General features: G+C 39.9%; 1 protein-coding gene across 2 annotated transcripts in view; it reads right to left on the bottom strand.

The window, feature by feature from the left end:
- NPHP1 (nephrocystin 1) overlaps positions 1-23,306 on the bottom strand; it is a 708,547-nt gene that overhangs the window by 356,911 nt on the left and 328,330 nt on the right. For both annotated transcript variants that reach the window (XM_085612188.1, XM_085612187.1), the window contains exon 10: positions 2,493-2,587. In XM_085612188.1, coding sequence (XP_085468314.1) covers positions 2,493-2,587 — 95 coding nt within the window. The remainder of the gene's footprint in view (positions 1-2,492; positions 2,588-23,306) is intronic.

Below are 23,306 nucleotides of genomic sequence, written 5' to 3' on the forward strand. Positions count from 1 at the left end.
ACCCCACAGCTCGAACCCTGCACAAATGGATCATCACCTGCGCCAACACCATCGCCCCCTCAAGAAAACCACAAACACACACGCCAAGAGAGCTAGCTGGTTCTTCACCAAACTTCGAGAATCCAGACGAACCTGCAGACGCCTCGAAAAGATCTGGAGAAACTCCAAAACAACAGTAGCCCATGACTACTTCAAAGCAGCTACCACGGCCCACCACCTGCTCATCAGAAACACAAGGAAGATAGCACTCCAGGACAGAATCTCCACCCACAAACACAACAGGAAGGAACTTTTCAGCATCATCAAAGAGTTTGCCCTACCCAACAGTGAGACTACAGACATCCTCCCCTCCCAGGACCTCTGCAACAAAATCAAGACCATCTACGAAAACTTTGACAATGAAAACCAACACGCGAACCTATACCTCCCACTCCCGATACCACATAGCCAACACATAACAGCTGAACAGCTCTCACCACTGAAGACAACCTGAAGACTATGAAGTCCATCCACTCAGGGGTCCCCAAGGACCCCTGCCAGTACCACATCTACCACAGAGCCGCCGACACCATCGCCCCTGAGCTTCAACGAACCATCCACCGCTCCCTCGAGCCGGCCTCCTTTTCTGATGACTGGGAACACACCGAGATCAACCCTCTCCTGAAGAAACTCTTGATGGACCCCAAGATCAGAAACTTCTGACCCATCTATTTACTCCGTTTCCGGCGAAAGTCATCAAAAAAGCCGTCAACAGCCAGCTTGCCTCCTTCATTGAAGAAAAGAACATCCTCAACACAACTCAATCCGGCTTCAGAAAAAAACACAGCACTGAAACTACCCTCCTTGCCGCAACAGACGACATCCACTCTCTCCTCGGCAGAGGGGAGACTGTGGCCCTCATATTCCTGGACCTCTCCGCAGCCTTCAACACATCCTCCCATCGCACCCTAACATGCAGACTCCATGACGCAGGGATCCGGGACAAAGCCCTTTACATAATCCGCTCATTCGTCTCCTGGAGAACGCAGCAGGTCAGACTCCCACCCTTTCTCTTGGTTCCCACACCGATCAACTGTGAAGTTCCCCAAGGATCCTCCATCAGCTCCATCCTGTTTAACATCTATATGACCCTGCTCGCCCCCATCGTCAGAGCCCACTGACTCAACATTGTATCCTACGCAGACGACACCCAACTCACCCTCTCCCTAGCTAACGAACCCAACATATCCAAATATAACTTTCAAGAAGGAATGGAAGCAGTCGCCAAATAGATGAAGAGCAGCTGCCTACAACTCAACACCGGCAAAACAGAGGTACTCAGCATGGGCCCACACCCCGACGCCTGGAACGACATCTGATGGGGCCCCACCCTCTGGAATGTGCCTACCATCACAGACCACGCACGCAACCTCACAATCATCCTGTACTTCGAACTCAAAATGGACCGCCAAATCAACGCTTACTTATCCTCTGGTTTCCACGCCCTCAGACTCCTATGAAAGACCTTCAAATGGACCCGCCTTGAACACAGAAAGACCGTCACCCACGCCCTCATCAGCAGCAGACTCAACTACAGGAACTGTCTCTATGCTAGAATCAACAAGAACCTCACCCGTAAACTCCAGAATGCATCCGCCAGACTAGTCCTCAATGTACCACGTCACTGCCATATCACCCAACACCTGCGTACACTGCACTGACTCCCCATCGAGTAGAGAATCACCTTCAAGCTGCTCACGCATGCCCACGAAGACCTCCACAACACCGGACCTGCATACTTGAACTACCGCCTCACATTCTACGCACCCCAAAGATCCCTCCTCTCAGCCCAGCTCTACCTTGCTACGGTGCCTCGCATCAAGAAGACCAGAACAGGATGTCGTTCCTAGTCCCACCTCGTGGCCAAGGAATGGAACACCCTCAAGCTCCACCTCAGACAAATGGCGACATTCTCAAAGCTCACGAAGGACCGTAAGACCTGGCTCTTCAACGGATCTCCTTGAACATCCTGGACCGGGGCTCCTATTTTGATTGGCAATATGGTATTGTAGTTGTGTAGCTTCATAGTTTCGATTTTCAGATAGTTACAGGCTCATAGAAGGCTGTGCTTCATTGATGTAGCTACAACCCATCCCTGTTCACATTGCCACTGACCTTTCAACAGTCACTTCGTATATAGCAAACTAAGTGGGTTCAAGATAAGGATTAAACTGTGAATTATGTTTCTACTTTTTAAGATTCACCTCAAGGAACATACAATGGGTTTGCCTTTCCCCATACATGGATAACATCCCCCAGATTGCAGCTGATTCAAAAGTCGATACCCAACTTGCAGAACTCAAAAACGCCATCTCAATTATCTCCTTTCAAAAAGTACTGTGTGTGTTCCGTGTTCAGTGCCCCCCCATGAATAGATTTGGAATTTAAAATACATAAAAAAAATAAAGCATGTCAAAGCATCTGAGAAACTATATCCATTGCACTGTACTTACCGCATTTGTTTCGGCATCCCATACAAGATCTTTAAAGGTAAGCTGAGAAGGAGTGAGCGCAGGTTGGATACAGTGACTTGCTCGCAGGTGTTTTTCTGCAAATATATGAATTTTAATTGTTTTTTCAGCATGTATTTTAATTCTACAAATGTGTTTATTTGTTACCTTACACAAATTTAGAGATTATTGAAAAACTTGAAATTAGACTACATTACAGTAAATTAGAATTGAAAATATTTAACAAGTGAATGGCTCATCAAAAGGGATCATCTTTGTTCCATTCATCTTACGTTATATTATATAAATTACCATACACTTTTAACATTGTAGTGAAATATCTTCAAAGATTATTGAAGACCTTGATATTAGAGTATTTTGCAGTAGATTAGAATTCAAATTGTTATCAATTTAATGACTTATCAAAAGGAACTTCCTTTGTTCCATTCATTATACTGTATGATTCTGGCATTAATGTAAAATAAAGGCTAAAATCTGAGTGAACAAAACATTTAATTGAACTGAAATTCAAATAAAAAATAAGCAGTTATGTCAGCAATTGCTCTAGATCAGTGATACTCAAAGTACAGCCTGCGGCTCTCCTGACCTCTACCTGCCCCCTGGTCAACAGCAACACTGGGCTACTGTTTACTTGACTCAGCAATATGATTAAAAAGAAGTTATATTAAACAGGCAAGTGTTTATTTAATCGTTAATTGAAGTTAAAAAAGGAAGCAACTAGGTTGTCCTGCACTGCTTAACTTTAGGAACACCTTCATTTTTAAAGACATCTTGCAGCAAATGTGTAAAAATATGATAAGGTCTCTTCAAGATTCAAAAAGTGTATTTCATTAACATTGAGAACTGTTTCACTTTAGTACATCAGATTCTATCAGTGCATTGAGAAGTATTTTCTTTTTAAGTGATCATTTTCAAACATAAATTCAGAAACATTCAATTTTCCCCCACCCTGAAAATAATGCCATTAGTGAACTAAGAGGCAATTCGGTTGTAATATGCGCTCTATGGGTGGCCTTGGTACCTATTATACATGAACAATATTATAGTTAGGCTGTCCGGTTTTAGGTGTAAACCTATAATAACTGATAAAACCCCACCGAAAGGGAATTAGCCCTCACCAGTGTAAACATATCAACACTGAAAAAACATCCGCAGAACCACAAACTAAATGCCTTTCAAAGAATGGAAAAGGAGAGTGAAAGAGTCAATTTTTTTCTTACTGAAGGGACCAATACAATGTAACTTTGTTATACAAGATAGCAGCAAGAAAGACTGGGCTAACATTATTCTGCTTGAGTTTTGTTGTTCAGGGATGTCACTAAAATACTATTTCTTCTTCCTTTTGCTTTTTTAAGTTTTATAGTCTTTGGTCTAAAGATGCAGGGGTTAGAAGCATGTTTTATGTCTTATTTAATGATTTTATAAACTGTAGAGTATCAGGAAACATCAAAACCATATGTGACATTTTGGCTGCGTTTGATTCTTTAAGTGATAGGTGAAATGGCTGGTTTCATAAGAACCTTTCCCAATATATACCATCACATGTACCTACAGAGAATGGATAAAAACCCTTGATACATCAGACCCCAGTTTCTAGTGAGTCAGTATTGATAGTAGGAGTACTGCCAACACCTCAGGTTTTAAATATTTAATGCAGGGTATAGTGACAAATATATGTGAAAAGAGTGCTATCACCAAGCATCTGGGATAGTGGTGAAAACATGACACCAAACTTTTGGAAAACATGGAACGCAATGTCATTTGGAATGCTGCTGCAAACAGGTATTTACAAATTCAACAAAGATTGATATTGTTTGTATTTGCAGTGATTGAGCAAAGTATATGAAAAAGTTGTGTGATGACCTGTCAAAATCGATACCTGAGCTGAAGTGCTTCCCTGTAAGAGATCCTTGCCACTTGTTAGATGATACGCTGAAAGCATCTTTACAATCTTAAGAGTTAATGAAGAATGCTTTTGACTTTTTAGTCCATTCTATTGCACTGTTTTGTTATGCTTGGGAACTAAAATGCAAATATTTCTCGCTTTGTGTGACATCAAAGACAGAGTCATGCCAGCTGTGTCACTTATCTGATGGTTCTCAGTCCAAGGGGTTTAGAATGCTATAATATCCATGTGGCAACCGTTTACAGAATTGATGATGCCAAAGGCAAGAAATGTGAGGATCTATGGTCGCATATTGATAGTGATGTGAAAAAAAGTACACTCCACTGCATTCTTCGATTTTTACAGGAAAACATAACTGCTTTAGTGGATCTAATAATACAACTAGAGTCTGAAAACACACTTGTCTGTCAAGTGTTCAGCATAATTGGTGTAGATGTGAAACATCTCCTTGAGAGTTGGCTGGGGGACATCATTAGTGACTTTGGCACTGCAACATGTTCTATGTTAGAGTGCTTGCCACTTGGTAAGCAAAGCAATGCTGACAAGCAATTCAGGAACTTTCATTTTACAATGTATGTGAAATGGCTTGCAATGATCCATAGAAGTGTACCTTCACCAACCATGGCATTTGAAGTCAATGAAACCTCACCGTGGGGAGTTTTCTCTGTAGTTTCAAAAGAGTTGCTTCATTTTTGACCGCTTCAATAACTCAGAGGGCATAAGCACCCAGTTCAACACAAATGTTACTGAACCTGCTCAGAGAATCACAATCTTCAAGTGCACCACTATTGGCAAGAAAAGCTATGTCAGTGGCCAGAGTTTGCAAATTGTGTACTGGCTGTTTTGGTGTTGCCCATCTCAAGTACCAAGTTGAGAGGGTCTTTTCACAGAAAAAAAGTTTACATGGGAAGGATAATGTGAGAGCACATGACCAAAGACTCACTGAAGAAGTATTTTATTGTGTACTACAATAAGTTTGATTTGTAAAAATGTATTTTGGACCTCATATACACTGTACTTACACTGTCTATATACCAATGACTATCAGTGCAGAAAGCCAGCAATAATAAAAGCAAAAGTTCGATAAACACCGGAAAAACACTGTTTCTGTTGTTTTTAATGGCATGAAAATGTGTAACCACTGATAACCACTGTTTTTAAGGTATTGAAATCACTTGAAAACACTGAAAAAACCCCACCAGAATTTACCAAAAATAGAAACTGAAAACAGGAAACCCTAATTATAGTTTATTAAATCAAACAGAGGAGAAGGTTTTGTACAGTGCAGATCTTGAAGTCATACATTTTGAGGTTCTCTTATATGTGATAGTGAAGAAAAAGGAAGGAAAGAGAAATTAAACAATTGCCTAGGATCACACAATTTGATAAAGTGGGGAAGCGTGGATTTAATCCCAGGGTTTCTGGTTTCACATTGTGCAATTCAGCAACTAGATGCATATGTGTCACTTCCCCTACACCCACCATACTGCCACAACGCCCCCCTCCAAACACCACCATCATCGCCGCCACCGTGCTAGCATCAATGCGACCCTTGGTCAATCAATCAATCAATGACTTGTGAAGTCTGACTACTCACCCCTGAGAGTCTCAAGGCACTGTGGGAGGATGAGGAAGGGGGATGAGAGCTGCTGTTCTGTTGAAGGTGCTTTGGTTCAGTCGAAGAGCCAGTTCTTGAGGTCCTGCCTGAATTGAGGCAGTGACGGTGATTGCCTCAGGTGGGATGGTAGGGTGTTCTAGGTCTTTGCTGGGAGGTAGGGGAAAGATCTTCATACGGCTGTGGTCTTGCGATACCTGAGATGGTAGAAGGGCCATTTGGGCAGAGCCGAGGTCTCTATTGGGTAAGTGGAAGGTGAGGCGGTGGTTGAGGTACGCAGATCCCGCATTGTGAAGGGCTTTGTAGGCATGTGTGTGGTGATTCTTTTGTTGACTTGGAGCCAGTGGAGATCTCTGAGGTGGCTGGTGATGTGGCTGCAGCGGGCGATGTTGTGGATGAGTCTGGGTGAGGCTTTCTGGGTGTTCTGCAGTTTCATGAGGAGTTTCTGGGTGATGCCGGCATAGAGTGCATTACCTTAGTCAATTCTGCTCCTGACTAGTGCATGGGTGACTGTCTTTCTGGACTCAGTGGGGTCCATTTGAAGATCTTTCAGAGCAGGCGTAGTGTGTGGAAGAAGGATGATGAGACGGCATTGATCTTGCAGTTCATGGAGAGCGAGTCGTCCAGGATGATGCAGAGGTTCTGAACTTGGTCTGTGGAAATGGGGAAGGTTCCAAGTGCTCCGGACCACCAGGAGTCATCCTAGGTGGATGAGTTGGAGCCCATGATGAGGACTTCGGTATTTTCTGAGTTGAGCTTGAGGCAGCTGTTCATCATCCAGCGGCGACTGCCTTCATCTAGTCGTGAAAGTTGTTCGTGGAGACTGAGGGTTCATTGGTGAGGGAGAGAATCAGCTGGGTGTCGTTGGTATAGAAGACTATGTTGAGTCCATGGTTTCTGACAATGGCTGCAAGCAGGGCCTTGTAGATGTTGAAAAGCATGGGGGGAATCAGGGAGGAGCCTTGAGGTACTCCGCAGCTGATCTCTGTGGGTTTCAGAGAGGAACGGAGGTAGTCTGACTCTTTGTGGATGCTGGTGTTGGGAAGTCTTGTGCATAGGGTGTGGTGAGAGACAGTATCAAAGGTGGTTGAGAGGTCCAGGAGGATGTGGGCTGCAGTTTTGCCTCAGTGGAGGAGGGCACAGATGTCGTCTGTGGCAGCGAGGAGGGCGGTCTTGTTTGGTCAAATCACAAACCAATGTTTGCGAGTACCCATGCATTAGAGGATAGGGAATACAGTGATCTTAACTGTGTGCATTGTATCTCATGTGGTAAGAAACAACTGAGAATCGTTTGTTTCGGAATAAGCCCAATATTCCCTTTACAGCAGTATACAGTTGATCACATTGCCTTTAAGATTACTGCTACTGCATATGGTCATTAAAATATTTGGGTTACTGTTTGGTGTTCAGCTGGACGGGTAATTTTTACCTCTAAACATTTCAGATGTATACTGTCACTATTTCTGTAATATCTTATCATGGCCACCTAGCAAATAGATAGTTTATCCTTCTCACGATGACAGACTCTTTCCCAACAAGGGGTGTTTTAGTTCTCTTGATTTGTGAAAGTTGTTATATATAGGACATGGTAGTATGACGCAACCCAGGAATTCCTTGGTTTAAACAGGGCCAAGACATGAGTAACCCATAAAAAATACTAATTAAAGCTACTTATTTTATAATATTGTATTAGAATTTTCAAAACAAAGGCCTATATGACATATTTATAAAACCACCTCACATTTTACAAATAGAAGGCCTATTCACAAAATGCACTTTGTAGTACATAAAGCAGTACTACAGTAGTATTACTCTATACTATGAAGATGCTATTCCCAGACCTTCAGACAAAGACCTTTGATTCTCCCATCTCTTTTCTGTGCAAAGATCTCAGTCATAATCAGTGTCAATTTCGCCACATATAGGTAAGCATTTAGTAGGATATATGTGGGGGACAAGAGAGAGTGGCTGGAAAATAGGGACTACTTACTGCTACATGGGAGGGGTTTAAGAAAATTTGCGGAGGGGTTTAAGACTGAACATGCTAACACAAACACAGTCACAAAAGAGTAAGACCAATGCTATTCACAAACTAAACTTCTGAAGCAATTACAGTTTTGAAGGTGACAAAACAGGTGCAAATATACTCTAGCTGCACCTTAGAGTAAGTCAAGCATCACACAAGGCTACTCACAGGTAAACGTTCTCATACACTCCCATAGAAAACAAAGAAGGCAGGGAAATATAATAAATAAATAAAAAAACACCTCATTGGAACTAATGTTAACATTTTTCACATTTTTTATAAAAGTTAAACGTACAGTTTAATTGTTTTTAAAATTTTATGCATTAACTCTCCTAGTAATAAGCAAATTATGTATTGATTGTATATAATTTAACATTAAAATACATACCTGTAAGTGTATACATGTATGTATGTGTGTGTGTGTATACATACACACACATATCTAAATATATAATTCAAATGTCAAAATAATGGTTTATTTTAACATTTAATATAATGTATAATATAAACCTAAATTAATTTCAAATATTCACTGCAGCATGGGGAAAAGGGAGGCAGATGTATCTTGACCCTATTGTGACTCTTTATCATTAGCTAATTATTAGGCTGCAGAGGGGGATAATCTACAGTAGTCTATCATTGTTATCAGACATGTCAATCAGGATCATATCTCAAGCTAGGGGTTACATTTAGTTTACCCATTCCAGTGCATACATTTTTCAGCATAAGACACTAGGGGCATCATTAGGATGGCGGGCAGACTTTGTCCGCCAGCCATCCTGACGAAAAAAGGGACCGCCTGCTATAAGTGCGGTGGTCCCGTGGGGGTGATTAGGATGCGTCCGCAACACTGGCGGGCGCATCCTGCATTTTTAACATTGCGGCGGACGGTGCTTTCAGCATCACCCACCGTAATGCCAAAAATGCATGTTGTGCATTTGCATGCACAAAGTGGCAGGCACCGTGCGTGGCCTGCCATGTTGTGCATGCAAATGCAGGAGAGTACCATAGGTACCCCCCATGTGCCCCCCACCCCCACCAACATCCTGGGGACCCGCAACGGGCCCCCAACTTCAAAATCCGCAACCCAATCCGTGGCGGCGTTGAAAGGCTGCCTTCTGCCTGCATCTTGATATGGATGGCGGTGTCTAGCAGACACCGCCACCATATTAAACCCATTTCTGCCCGGTCGACTCATCGAACGGGCGGAAAAGCAGCAGACAGTCTTCCCATCCGCCGCGGTAATGGGAGGCGGGCGGGGGATTATGTCAGGCGGGTCACCACCGCCATGCGGACGGTGGCGATGCGCCCGACATACTAATAGACCCCTAGGTGTCTAGAAAACGTAAACAAAGACATCTCGAATTGTATGGAATTTGTGACTAAGTAATATCCACAAACTCCAGGGAGGACATTTACTAATTCAGACACAAAACTGTGTATTCATACACTCAGAATGAATTTGTTGAAAAATTGATTAACAAGTCTCTAACCCCTAACACCAGAAGACAGCAAAGGAGAAACTGGTCCTCTAACTTAAGAATCAGCTCAATGGACCAGGATTCTAACTTTATCCACCACCAATATACTCTTGACCTACCTTGTATGGGCCACTACCTCTACCTGGCCCTCTCCATCCAAACTGTCCTGTTTTCAGGAAGAGGTGGTTGGCGTGGAAAGTCAGGGGAACCGAAGGTGCAGCAGGAAGACAGCAGCAGTATGATCACAAGTAGGAAGACAATGGAAAATCAACAAGGGATGACCAGCACACTGATGTAGCGGTCAACATAACCACATGCGAATTGGCTTCTGACCAATAGAAAGCCTTAAACAAGGGTCTAGGAAATGTTCTCACAACAGTGGCAAACAGATTCAAATTAAGGTGTGAACTTGCTGAATTCTTTAGGAAGATTTTTGTTGAAGCTTACTTTATGAACACATCATATATTTCCCTGGAACCTAGTAACACAGAGATGGGAAAAAACTTTCTTCAACCCTCATGTAACAACAATACCTCTGCAGGTGATATAAGATATTGAAAACAGACATTGAGACTAATGTGGTAAATGTCATGATCTGAATAGCAGGTCAGCAATCCAACAAAGATCTGGTCATAAAGCCACTAGATAAAAGGGGAACAATTGTATTACAGACAAAAAAAGCATATCATTCACAACGAGTCAGAATATTATCTGACAGCCGTAACTATAAAATGTTAAGTACTAATTCTACAAAAAAAAAAAAATTTAAACAAATGATTTATATAACACACCTAGGAGGTAACTATCCACAATAGGATAAATAGCCCGAAGCAGATTTTCTTATCACAGATAATCCCAAAACATCTCCACAGGCAAAACGCCCGTCTCTGGGTTGTCCTATTGTGTACAGTGTAGGATCAGCTTGGGATCTTTTATCCATCTTTGTTGACTGGTTCCTATCCCCCTTAGTTAAACATATGCCATCTTACATACAAGACAGAAAACACATGTTGAACCTATTAAAAGACCTACCCTGCAGCCCAGAATCAGAACTAATGCTAGGCCTCAATGTGTAATCCCTTTACACCTGTATCCCACATGAAGAGAGCATAAGAGTCACTGAAAATCCATTTGGACACATAAAACTATACATTTTATCATGAGCTTAGTTGAACTGGAACTCCCCAGGAACTACTTTGAATTTGAAGGTAAAATACTCTTTCAATAGCATAGAACATCTATGGGCCACATGTTCGCACCCAGTCTAGGATGCTTATATGTTCGGCAATTTGGAGTAGAATTAATACTAAAAGCTTTAGAAATGTATCACTCCAGTTCTACTGAAATTTGTTTTGGTGCCATTTTACTAACCAAAATGTACTCTATTTTTCCAAATGTACTCTATTTTTCTAAATTGGTTTGAGATTTTTCTTGTATTGTATTTTGACTTTATTGCTGGTTGCATGCTGTAAAAATACTTTACACATTACCTCCAAGTTAACCCTGAATGCTTTGTACCAAGCTTCTGGAAGGTTAAGCACAGGTTCATTTAGTGACTGTGGTTCACTCTGACAAGGATTGTGGTGCTTCCCTGAGTGGGACTTCCACGCTCCTCAATCAATAAACTAATTTCTTATAGCAGCACTGCCCCCAGAGAGCGAAAGAGAGAGCGAGATCAATGATGGGTATAACGCTTCAAAATGAACACTACTGGACTGAATGATGATATTCTTTGGAATAAACCTATTGGTATAAATTCTTAAACCGCTACCTACTACAATGAGTAGGTGTGCCGCTCCACTCACCAGACAAATTCCATATCACTGATATTTATGAATATAACACCATACACCATAACGCAACTAATGCTTTGTCCCACCACCTGACAACTCATCCTAAAAGGATCTCTCACAGAAGCATTTCCATACCTATGTTTAACTCTCTATCTATCTATCTATCTATCTATCTATCTATCTATCTATCTATCCGTCTGTCGGTCTATCTATTGAGCTATATATATTCAATGACAAGAACCCAAAAGTTAAAGCGTAATTATAGTTAGGAATACATTACTTAATATTACAATACACAACTTAACGTAAACTACATAAACGTTTCAAATTTCAAAGTTATAGTGATAACTTCCTTTTATATCTTCAGCCCAGTCACAGAAATACTATAAATCTCACAGCTCCAAACACACTGTTATGAGATCAGTAGCCACACAATATTAACTATAAATCGCCATTGTACCATGTACAGTGTTCTGAAAAATGATTTTATTATAGCTGTTACAAGTGTTGTTAGGAATGCTAGAAGCGAACATCGTACAAGTTATGTTATATTAAAGGGTGTGAATAGTTCATACAGAATGTGAGAGCTATAGTTAATGCTGTGTGGCTACCGATTTCATTATAGTATGTTTGGAGCTGTGTGATTTATAGTATTTCTGTGACTGGGCTGAAGATATAAATGGAAGTTATCACTATAACTTTGAAATTTGAAAGGTTTATGAAGTTTAAGTTAGTTTGTGTATTGTAATATTAAGTAACGCATTGCTTACTATAACTATACTTTAACCTTTGTTTTTTTCATTGAAATTACTATGGTTTATTTAAAATGTTTAAATATGGATTTGTAACCTAACAGAAATAAAACCCACAATTGCATTAAAAAATATTAAAACTATACAACATAGAAATTAAACAGTTAAACGTATGAATATATATACATGTATGTAATGAGTTAATAAAATATATTTGCAAATCATTTTTGTAAAGGAGAAACAAAGCAAATACTCTTTTTCTACTGCCGGCATAATTCATATGGTTGTATTAGTATTGGGCTATGTTTATAGCCCACATAAAAAAGGGTTTCATTATTGATAGTTTGGGTTGGACAATACAAATACATGTAAACCAAAATAGGCTGTTATCCTGTAACTGGAAGTTGGTGCTGTCTGACTTGAAAAATAGTGTTATTAGCAGTGACATTTCCAGTTTGTCATCATGGGAAAATGGATGAGCAGCAAGTTCCGGCCGTGCATCATGAGGAGGATTAGGATGAGTAGCTCATGCTGCAGGAAAACAGAAGGTGCAGCAACGCAAAAAGCTTAAGGAGTCAGAGGTGTGGCAATTTTTATCCTTGCCACCAGGGGAGAAGAAAGTTAATGCAAAGCTGGACGCCTGCAAACTGCATCAGAAGAAAATATCATGGATACTCCTTCAGAACAACACAGATGTGCAAGCACCTAAAAGCCATTTAATCCAGAAGGTTGGTGCAGGCAGAAAGGAGGTAGGAAAAGGATTTACAAGAGGCCACGGCATCAACATCTTTAGTGCCCAGAGCTGTGGACACTGCAACTCCTTCCACATCAAGAGTATCAGCTGGATCGCCACCACCACCCACTCTTTCTGTTCTTCCCTCAGTACCTGCAACTGGTATGCCAGTGACGGTCTACCTATTAAAGCAGGACTAAGTTATTGTCGAGCAGTGCGCAAATATGGCCTTGTACTGCTAACTATGTTACACAGCTTGCAATTGCTCACCAGTGTCCTCCACAACAATCCTAGTTTTTGCTTTTGCCCTCCCCTTGCTTGTCCTCCTCTGTACTTTCCCTGTTGTTTTTGTTTTGTTGGTCACATTGACCTGTCAAAAAAATTACAAAACATGCAGTAAAAAGAAAAAAAGAACTACCTAAATATTTCAAACAATGAACTGGAAGCAAGTTATTTTCAGGGATTATAAAAATAATTTGGAATTTCACACACTGATAAAAGATAGTTGTAAGGTAACTCATACATGGCTCTTATCTTGTCTATATAGCACATAGCAAGTTTATAATCCTGTACTACAGTGATACATACTTTTAAATGATTCTCAACTGTATCATTACAAGGAAGATGTATAATTTCTTATTTTTTCAGATGAAGCATTTCATTATTTAATTGCCAACATTCTTCAAGAGTTGTCAATAAATCAAAAATTGTGATTGTGAAAGAAGATAATGCATAACTTCAGCAGGTAAATGAAGGTTAGGAAATAACGTACTTGTGTTTGGTTCCTTTACAATAATCCTTGCTTCTTTTGTTACAATACCAAGGTGAATGTCTTTCAATATCTTGGCATATTCTTTATTGTTTGCTTGTCTCATATTTTGTGTTAGTTCTCTGTATGTGAAATGCAACCAAAAGTTGACATTCCCTATACTTCCTAAACAATTCCAAGTTTGCTCTTGTAAATATTTTTTGAAAATTGGTCAGCTTTTTACAGGTGTTAGCTGTAATAAGTCTACAAAAACAATGCCATGTTCCCCTCCAAAGAGTACTTCAAAAGGTGTTCTGAGTACTACTTGCATCCACAAATGAACAAATGTCATTATCAAGTTTGCAACCATGCTCACTTTGTCTATGATCAAACCTTTTAATTTTTTAAGGACTCTCCTAAGTTCGTCGCATGTATTTAATCTTAGGTTTTCCAATTTCTTTGATGTTAAATGCTGCTAAGCCAGTAGGAGCAGTAACTACACAAGATAAATTTGACATAGTGACTTTATGCAAATATGTAGTAATTACTTTAATAAGAAAGCTTTTCCCAGTTCTTGCTTGGCAACTCACACATTGTAATGTAGATTCAAAACTACTACAATCACATAGTCCATTTTTTGTGTTTGTATATTTCGAGTTGTTCCCAATTTAATCGAGATGCAACATAATCCAAATTGTCTAAATCCTTTTTCACTTGGTCGATTTCATTTTCAACCTTGCCCATGGCAACCACATCTTCATTATCAATACTTGGTTGTCCAAGTGGTTCACCAGTCCTGGAAGTGGAAGTATTATTATTAGTTGATCCAGTATTTCGTTTAATTTCTACATTAATATTATTCTCTGTGAAACTGAGGCAATGCAAAGTAATTTTTACAAACATTAAATGCATCTTCATAGGTTTATAGTCCTTTATTCTCTCTCCTCTTTGAGCCATGGTTTGAATAGTTGAAGTGCTAAATGTTAGAATCCTTTTTTTCCCTTGTCTCACAACACAGTTTCCAATGATTAATAAGAGTAAGTTAATAATGATGTATAAAACAGTCATTGTTCCCTTGAACTCAAAATTTTCCTGCGTTAATATCTTCTGCCGTATTATTCAATATATGTAGAACTGAGCAACTTCATAGTGATAGTTCTTCTAACAGTGGGCTTCTCTTTGAGTAAAATGTGTCCAACATACTAGTTTTCAAAATGTCTTTATGGGATCAAAGTGTGCAAAGGTATTCAATTTCAGGTAGGATTTTCAGAACTCCCCGTCGTGGCGATGACAAACCTAAAGAAAGCCACATTATTGCCCTTGATATACCATATAAGCTTGAGGAACTCAAGCGGACACTTGCTTCATAGCTACTAACCTTACAGTGAGGTAGCATCAGAAGGCTAAATCTGAATAATTATTTGCTTACGGATTTCTCAGCAGGACATTTCTTCCTATACTTCCTTCATATCCATTTTTCTGTCGAGAGAATGTAGAGAGTAAAATAGTGGGCAACCCGTGTAGAGTTAGCGGCAGCAAATTGTATATCCATGTTATCATCTCACATATGTAGAATTAAAGGGTTGTAGTTGTTGATCAGTTGTGATGCTTGTGGTCTCCTAATTGTGATTTGCCAGTAACTGCATGTCTTACAGATGACATTGAATTGTTTGCTCTTCCTTTACGTAGAACTGATCTTGGAAATCCAAAGCTACATTTTGAGTAATATTTTGATTTGTTCTGATATTTTCTTAAGCAGTATTTACCCCATTTATATGATTGAATGTGTAAAAATAATTCAAATAACGTTTTTTCTCTTTTTTGGGCGGATTTCACAAGTCACATAACATTCAATAAGATGCACAACAGATTCATCCAAGTCATATCCAAACTTAGGTGCATCATTGAGCTGCACCTCATGCTTGATACTCTTTTCACCAAAATAAATCAATAACTTCTCAAACAGGATTTTTCTTTTTGTTTGTTAAATTGTGAATCATAGTTTAGAATTTGCAGTTGAAATATCTGCAAACATTGGCAAGATCCAAAGAACATAATTCAGTGGGTGTTTTGAAGTTGTCTTTAATATGATCATTTGTTTCAAGAAGAAATTGATACATATCATCCCATCCGTACGCAGCACAGCTTATAATAATGAACCAAGTAGGTGGTCCTGAATTTCTCAGCATACATTTCAATTTTCCATGTCTCTGAAACCAATATTAATTTGTCCCTCAATGACATGCCATAATGTTGACCAAGTTATAGTCTAAATTCCTATCTTTGTTGAGCACCTTTTCAACAAATTCTGTGCTGTAATATTAGTAAAGCAAGTTCTATTTCACTTAATGTGCTATATGCATTAGAAGAGACTGAAAGTTCACTTTCATAAAGTAGTGTGAAAATATAAGGAATATGTTGACGGAAGTGTGGATCCTCTTAATATAATCTTGTTGCTCGGTACACAGATGAAAATATTTGGACTGGACAATCATCCTAGTATCCTCCTTTTCCAATGGGGAATAAATGTGGATAACATCTTGCTTCTAATGTTTTTCCCCAAATACTAATAGGCTCTCATCTAGCTTCCTTCATCTGATAATGTTTTAAAGCATGATCCATCAAGTCTCTGGAGTGTAGTGGGTGTATACTGTAATGTCCATATATTTGTTCAGCTTGCTCCTCATTAATCTTTTCAAATTGTCAGGTTGGATTTTCTTTTTCAAATGAAGAGTATGTATGTAGACAAGATAAAGTTAGCAATGTACAAAGTTCTATAGTAGATGCTATTTCTAGGAAGGTAATGTATTGCTCTCTAAACTTTGCCTATGCGTATTAATTGTTGCCAAACCTTTTTGTCTTTTGTAGGAACTCAATTGACTAAAACCAGCAAAGGTTCCTCAATTTTAAGTTCTATTCCAAGTTCTACTCTATTCTATGTTTTTGGTGAAATCTAATGGTAGGAAAACAACTTTACCTTTTAATGCATGTGGCTGAAATTTTCCATTCTAACAATGGTTTGAAAATGATGGACTGTTAGGATTAAAATCCATACATATAAATTCAGTTTCGGTAGTCCTGACGGTATTGGATACATTTCCAAATTGTTATGAATTCCACGTGAAAGCATCAAGTTATCAAAGACAATAATTGCAGTTTACACAATATTCACAGATATCATATATTTCTTCAGCAAATAGAGTATGATTTCTCCATGCCAATTTTTCTTAATTTTCTGTTTTGACAAGGAGATTAATCATTGTAACTTGCTTCTTATAATGTGTTCTTCGGCAACAAATGCAAATTTGATTAGGTATTTACGAAATTGCGTCTTAGAACTCAAGAATATCTATTTTGTAAGTGCCCAACTCCGTTAATGGATTTTCTGATTCATTCTAGTAAAGACAACCTCTGGACAATTATTGTTCTCAGAGAGTGCATGAAAGTATTTGGATTGGATGCAGTCTGTAATACTGTTGACTTGTGCTGGACTAGAGTGAAGTAGAGCTTAATTGAGTTGTTCTAACTACAATAATGGTGTTCTGACTAAATATAATGTCCGCACAAGTTTTCATGTTATTGAATAATATGTGGGGAGCATTTTGGTATGCTGGAATGCGGTGTCACATGTGATTTGTGAGACAAGCTGAAGAATGTCTGTAGGTTAGTAATGGTTCAAAATGGTCAGACGTTGATGGTTTGTAGTAGTTTTTTTTTTTAAGTAGTGAGGACCCTTTTATATGTTAATAGAAATGTCCTTAGCTTTAGAATGGATGCATCTCTAACATTACAAATATAAGTGCAATTCCATTCATATACAGGATTTGGTTGTTTATCCTCCTGTAAATCGCCAGTAGATTATATTTTTCTCTTTTCTTTTTTTCCTTTCCCTACTATAGTGCCATGTAAGACTTCATAAAACTGGTCTTCATGTGTGACTGAAAGTTCACAGCACGTCTGTTGATGGTCACTCTCTTCATGAAAGTACAGTTCAGTGCTTGAAGTATGTCTACATTCCCTTGGAAAATGTTGCAGAAGTTTAGTTTTGTTAGTTATGTTGTTTTTGTTGTATTTTATAGGTTGAAATTATATGGTCCAGGCTTTCGTGCGATTCAATATGAAAATAAAGAGTTTTGACAACAAATAGTTTTTCCACAATATATTGAGCATATCATTTCTGTGTCAGTTTGCCCGTCTTTTTCCCAATAAAGGGAAGTGTTTGAAGCTGATATTTGAGGACGTTAAATTTCTAACCTTCTCTCTACTTCTTGTGAAAGAGTACATTTTTGTTGAAGGGGCAGACATTCTTAGTTTGTAATGGCTACGTATTAGTAGTGGTTTGTTGGGCTATTGCTTCTTAGTGACCTTTTTACTGCTCAGGTTAAGGTGTGCAGAAAGAGTAGATCATTTGGCACATCTCCTACCAGTAGTATAGTTTTTCAGTATGAGTCCTCTTTCTCACACTTCGATTATTTTATTTCTCCTCTCTGTGTTATACAATGTCCACTTTACCTTCTGCACGTTTTGTTTTGTAGGCATTGAGTTCAATGTGTGGAAATCTGTTTTACCAAAGACATAAAGAAGTATAGGTTTCAGCACTGATTGTCCTAATACAACTGGTAAGTTAGTTATTATAGTTCTTTGTCTTATTTTACCAAACAGTATTCCATAAAGCAATATACCTGTTTTATGTAGATATATGTAGACCAAAATGGTTCCTGCGCAGAACCAATCCTCAATGTCACTTATGTTATCAAAAGTGCCATACAGTAACTAACGTATACAGTGCCCCTGCCGACTGTATTTTTGGCCTCAATTGTTGTCGGCCTCTTGATAAACTTACCACCCCAACGAGGTAGGGCACGAATACCAGCCTCCTCCTTTGTCTCATATACGCGTCACTGCGCTTACATGTGACTGCATGAATTTCTCCCCATAATCATGCACAGGAGCTACTTTTTAAGTATCTGGCGTTTGCATCATGTTACTATACATTTTTGTTCTGTAAGAAACAAAATGTATTTAATAAGGGCCATTGCAAATTCCTGTCCTTTAAAATAATGTGCAAAATGTGCAAGAATTACAGTGACCTAATGATGGTTTCTTACATGGGAAAGGAGGGTGGTACAAAATTGTAAATAATCACATTTACAGAAGTGAACACTGACTAAAAGTGTTAAGGCCGTTGTCGGGCCTAGTGGCAATACCGTATGCTAGGAGGGGCTGACATGGTGTGGTCTGTTTGCAGTATGGGCCAACGCCTTGTGTGAGGTACACAGGAAGGGCTGCTGGTACTAATTACATTTCAGAGTCCAGGCCACTACCCGTGAACTGACGTGCAACCTGTGGGTCCAGATCAAGCATCGAGAATATTGCCCCCAAACTACCCAGAGGACAGAGGAGGACGCTGTGAGTACATCGTCCTCACTGGGACCAGATCAGGAGTGCCACAGTCACTCCTCCCCTCTCTCGGTGGCGAGCACTGAACTTAACCTTGGAGGAGGAATAGCCGGAACACCTCCAATCACTGCTAGAGCCAGCTGCGCAAGCTCATGGAGAGCCCGCGCCTGCTGGATGCTGTTGTACCTCCTGTGTGCAGCCCAACTTGACGGAGCAGGACTGGAGCAAATTGAGTGCCAGGGGTTAGGACACTGAATGTCCAGGTAAGACTGGAATCGTGCCTACAGGGCCCCGGGGGGGGGGGGGGTCAATGCTATTGGCGCTGCAGAGTACTTCCTATGAGTCAGAATGGACTCTTGAGTAAGGCCTACCAGTGAGCATTCCCTGGATGCGGCCACACAAGTGAATGGGGAATAACCATGAACACGTTACAAAGGGCAGTTGGGACAGGGACATGCCAGAGAAACACTAGAAACCCAAACTCAAGTTGATTGTGTTATTGCTTATGAATGTTGTTAATACTACTTTGAATGCGTAGAATTAGAAATAAAATACTTATTTTTACTATTAGAATAAGTATTTGACTGGACATTGATTTAGTGTGATTACTGTGTGCTTTTTGAGTTATGAGCCATGTTCACTAACCTGTATCCACACTTCGCTTCGAGGGAGTCTAGGGCTACTCAACCACAGCTACCACTGAGAGTCAAGTGCAGAAGGGGTACTTGGCCCAGCGGCTCAAGATCCATATTAGGTCGGTGCACCTGAACATCAACAGTAAAAGGCCTCAACCACTATAGGTGGGCCCAGTAAACCCTGAGTGCCCTGTGGTCCTATGAAAGGGGTTCTGGCATGCACATTATATATACTGCACCTCATTACTTTGGTCTTGAGCAAACAACCCAGACAATGACTGCAGTAAGGCTGCCATGTAGTATCGCTAAAATACAGGTGCCCCTAGACTACCCTCAGTTATTGGTAACATTACTTTCCTCAGCTTCTATCACTATTCCACACAAAATTTACTAACAGTGTATACAATTTGATACAACAAATTCTTTGGAAGGCCCACTGGTATATTCCTAAAGTAGAAGAGAAGGCAAGATAGTCTAATCATGTTAATCAAAGCCACGCGCTTAAGAATCAAATGAGGTAGGTGATGCCAAAAGGGAAAAAACCCCAGAGTGCTGATATTGGCCTCAGCAGGTGACACATAAATATATATTTTATATAGCGGTATATTATAACTCACTGGTATTTGAAAGTATTTAGTGCCCATTTCAATTGACCTATAGATAATAGGCTGCTCAGCACATTTCCAGACGGGAGATAGCCTTTACAACGAAACTATTACAGCGCATGCTATTACATTGCATGTCGTTGCAACGCAAAAGGTGTGCAGCAGTGGAGTTGGAATAGAAAATGTATCTAATCCAACTTTCAGCGCCCCCCGACAGAAAGTCAGAGTAATCGTTTGCGTTGCAATGGCATGCGATGTAAAAGCATGCGTTATAAAGTCACCTATTCTTCCAGACAGTGAATATACAAGCACAATTTACCCATTTCATCTTACGTTCTAAGAATTCACTGGCGCCGTTAAACAGTTGTAATGTTGGTGAGAGGTTGTGCAATGCATCCCTTTGATATGAAAGTGCATCTACACCATAGAATGAGAAAACATGGGTCACGCCAAACATCAGCATCCCTCTAAGTCTGTTCACTTTACGTTGCCAGGCAGTAGTTGCATAATTAATGCAGAACGCAAAAGGTGAAAGAGGACATCTCTCTGGACAGTCCACCCATTAGAACAAGAGACCCAGTTACTATGGGATCACTATTAAGCAGTTTTATTCAGTTCATTACGTGATAAACAATTCATGGCACAGAGAATCACATATAGGAAAACCCCATCCCAGCATGCCAAGGGCTTCTACTATATCTATTGAAGGCAACACAGCCGACCATTGCCAAGTTGGCAATTACACCATCATGTGGAAGAGCCATCATAAATTGGGATGGGATTAAGTCACTCTGAAATTATGTAATAATTACATCAACACTTTCAGTATTCTGACTGCTAGTAGTTTACTCTGTAATTCATAATATAGGAACCATTTATTTCTATTGCTTCTACAGCAAAAAATAAGTAAAAACAACATCTACAACCAGAAAAACCCCAAACCTTGCCTTTATTCTTCTTGCTCTTCCAACAAATAATTTATTTTTGGGTTTCTTTTATTTTGAATGGGTTGTTTTTTGAAAATGTTTTTTGTGATCTCACGACAGATCTCATGTCTATCGCAGACAGCAATGTAATCAATTCTTTAACATATGCTTAGAGTGACCATTCGATCTTCCCCTTGCTTATGATGGGTTGGCTTTTTTGTCCATTCCAATTCCTATTAATTTGATCTCAGTTCTCCTTTCCCTCGTGTTTGTTCCATCCCAGGACTAATTCTGGCCTACCTGGGTTTTTGATTAGATGAACTGCATCCTTCCACTGCTGACGCCAATAAACTCTTTTTCCTTTTGGATGTTTCCATGGCATTTAAGTTTTGGCACTCAATAGGAGTGCATAGGACATCCAGTTTGCTGCTTCTTCTGCCTTCGCTCACTCTGTCCCCCATACCTTTCTCCCCTGCTGTTTCTCCCTCCTCCTTTTCTTTGCCCAGCCACACACTCGTGCGCCTTCTTGTTGGAGACCGACTACAACAAAGATGGCCATTCAAGGCCAGTATCAGCTATGCCAATCTTAATACAATTACAGCACAAGCATTGGCAAAGCCAATAGCATCGATCAGCCATTTTGAAATTCTATTTGGTTGGAATTCTTGATTATATTTATACCATTCAAAGACTGCCATCCTGTTGCAGCTATACCAGTAAAAAATGCACAAATGTGTAGGGATATGCATAAAGATCTTATCCCATCAGGCAACAGCGCTGGCTTTATGGTCAACTTTCACAGTCATCAAACTGAAGAAAACATTAGGTTTTTCCCTATGTTTTAATGTCGTTTCACAAATATCAAATTGCTGTGGGCCAAATTTCTTCTTTATGGATCTACTTGGTAGGTTTAGTGAAAGGACAAGTCTTCTGCAGAGCGCTGTCCCACCTGTTATGGCCCCTGATTGTATATTTGGGTTTCCACTGCTCTCCATATATGCTTCCCCCAGGTGAGTGAGCACTGAAATTGGTGCCCTTTGACTTCAAGAGATTTCTCCAGTCCAACTGTTGGTCTGTCTGACAAGAACGTTTCTACCTTATGTGGAGACTATGAAAAAATCAACGTATTTATCTTGTGCTTATTCATGACTAAATCCTGAAATTCCCAAATACTGCAAGCTCTGATATTGTCCATCAAGTGGCCAAACCAGCACTTCAGGGCACTAAAGAAAGTGGTATGGTAATTGCTGCAACTGTCAAAAGGGGTGCCATAAAGGCAAGCACTAAAGGCAGGGTTTACATGGTTTAGCTAGAGGGTTATCAGTTTGTTTCAAAGGCCCTCTATGGAGACTGCTTTCAACAGCATAGAAAGAAGTCAAGGAATGTGAACTAAGGAGCAGAGAGTGAATGGGGATCAATACCAACTGAAATTACTGAGAAAGTATGCACTCCAATGCTTCTGGTATTTGCGGTGGACAGATGTCAATAATTAGTTAGAGGAAAGGGACCCTCTGTCCCAAGGTATGTGGCAGTGTCAGAAAAGGAAAAGAAGTATAGGTTGGGTTGCATATGCACTAAGGTGCAACCAATATCTTTGGCTATTGCTGTGGAAAATGTTCCAGCCTCATCCTTTGCTTTCAAGAATGTGCCATAGAGAGTATTGCATTTAAAAAATGCGTGCAAATCTGGATGCACTGTCATGTCTAAACTTAATACAGGCAGTTACTGATACATCCTGGAGCAGAAATATCCTAAAGTGCCCATGCTTAAGAACTACAGAATGGTTAGGTTCCTCAGAGGATGAGACAGAATTATTAAAGCTTGAGAATCTGAGGCAGAACCCTTGCTAAAGAATCTAGAACAGGGGTCTCCAACCTTTTGTGTAAAAAGAGCTACTTATGTTCAATGAAAATGATTGTGAGCCACTAATATTATCAGTGCTGTCATAGTGACCACATCAGAGGTTTACGTTAGTGCCATCATATGCAAGATTACGTAAAGTGATCCCCTCAGTGCATCAGACAGGGTTACAGCAGTAATGTAGAAAAGGCTTTTGCAATTTGAAATGCCTCTACATGGGTAATCTATAATATAATTGTAATATCATAATAAAGCTGCTAAGGTCCTGGCATGAAAGTAATGGTAGTAATAGATCTCCGCATATTATTTGTGTTTC

Source organism: Triturus cristatus, chromosome 6 (assembly GCF_964204655.1).
Source record: "Triturus cristatus chromosome 6, aTriCri1.1, whole genome shotgun sequence".
In the NCBI taxonomy this organism is placed as follows: Eukaryota; Metazoa; Chordata; class Amphibia; order Caudata; family Salamandridae; genus Triturus; species Triturus cristatus.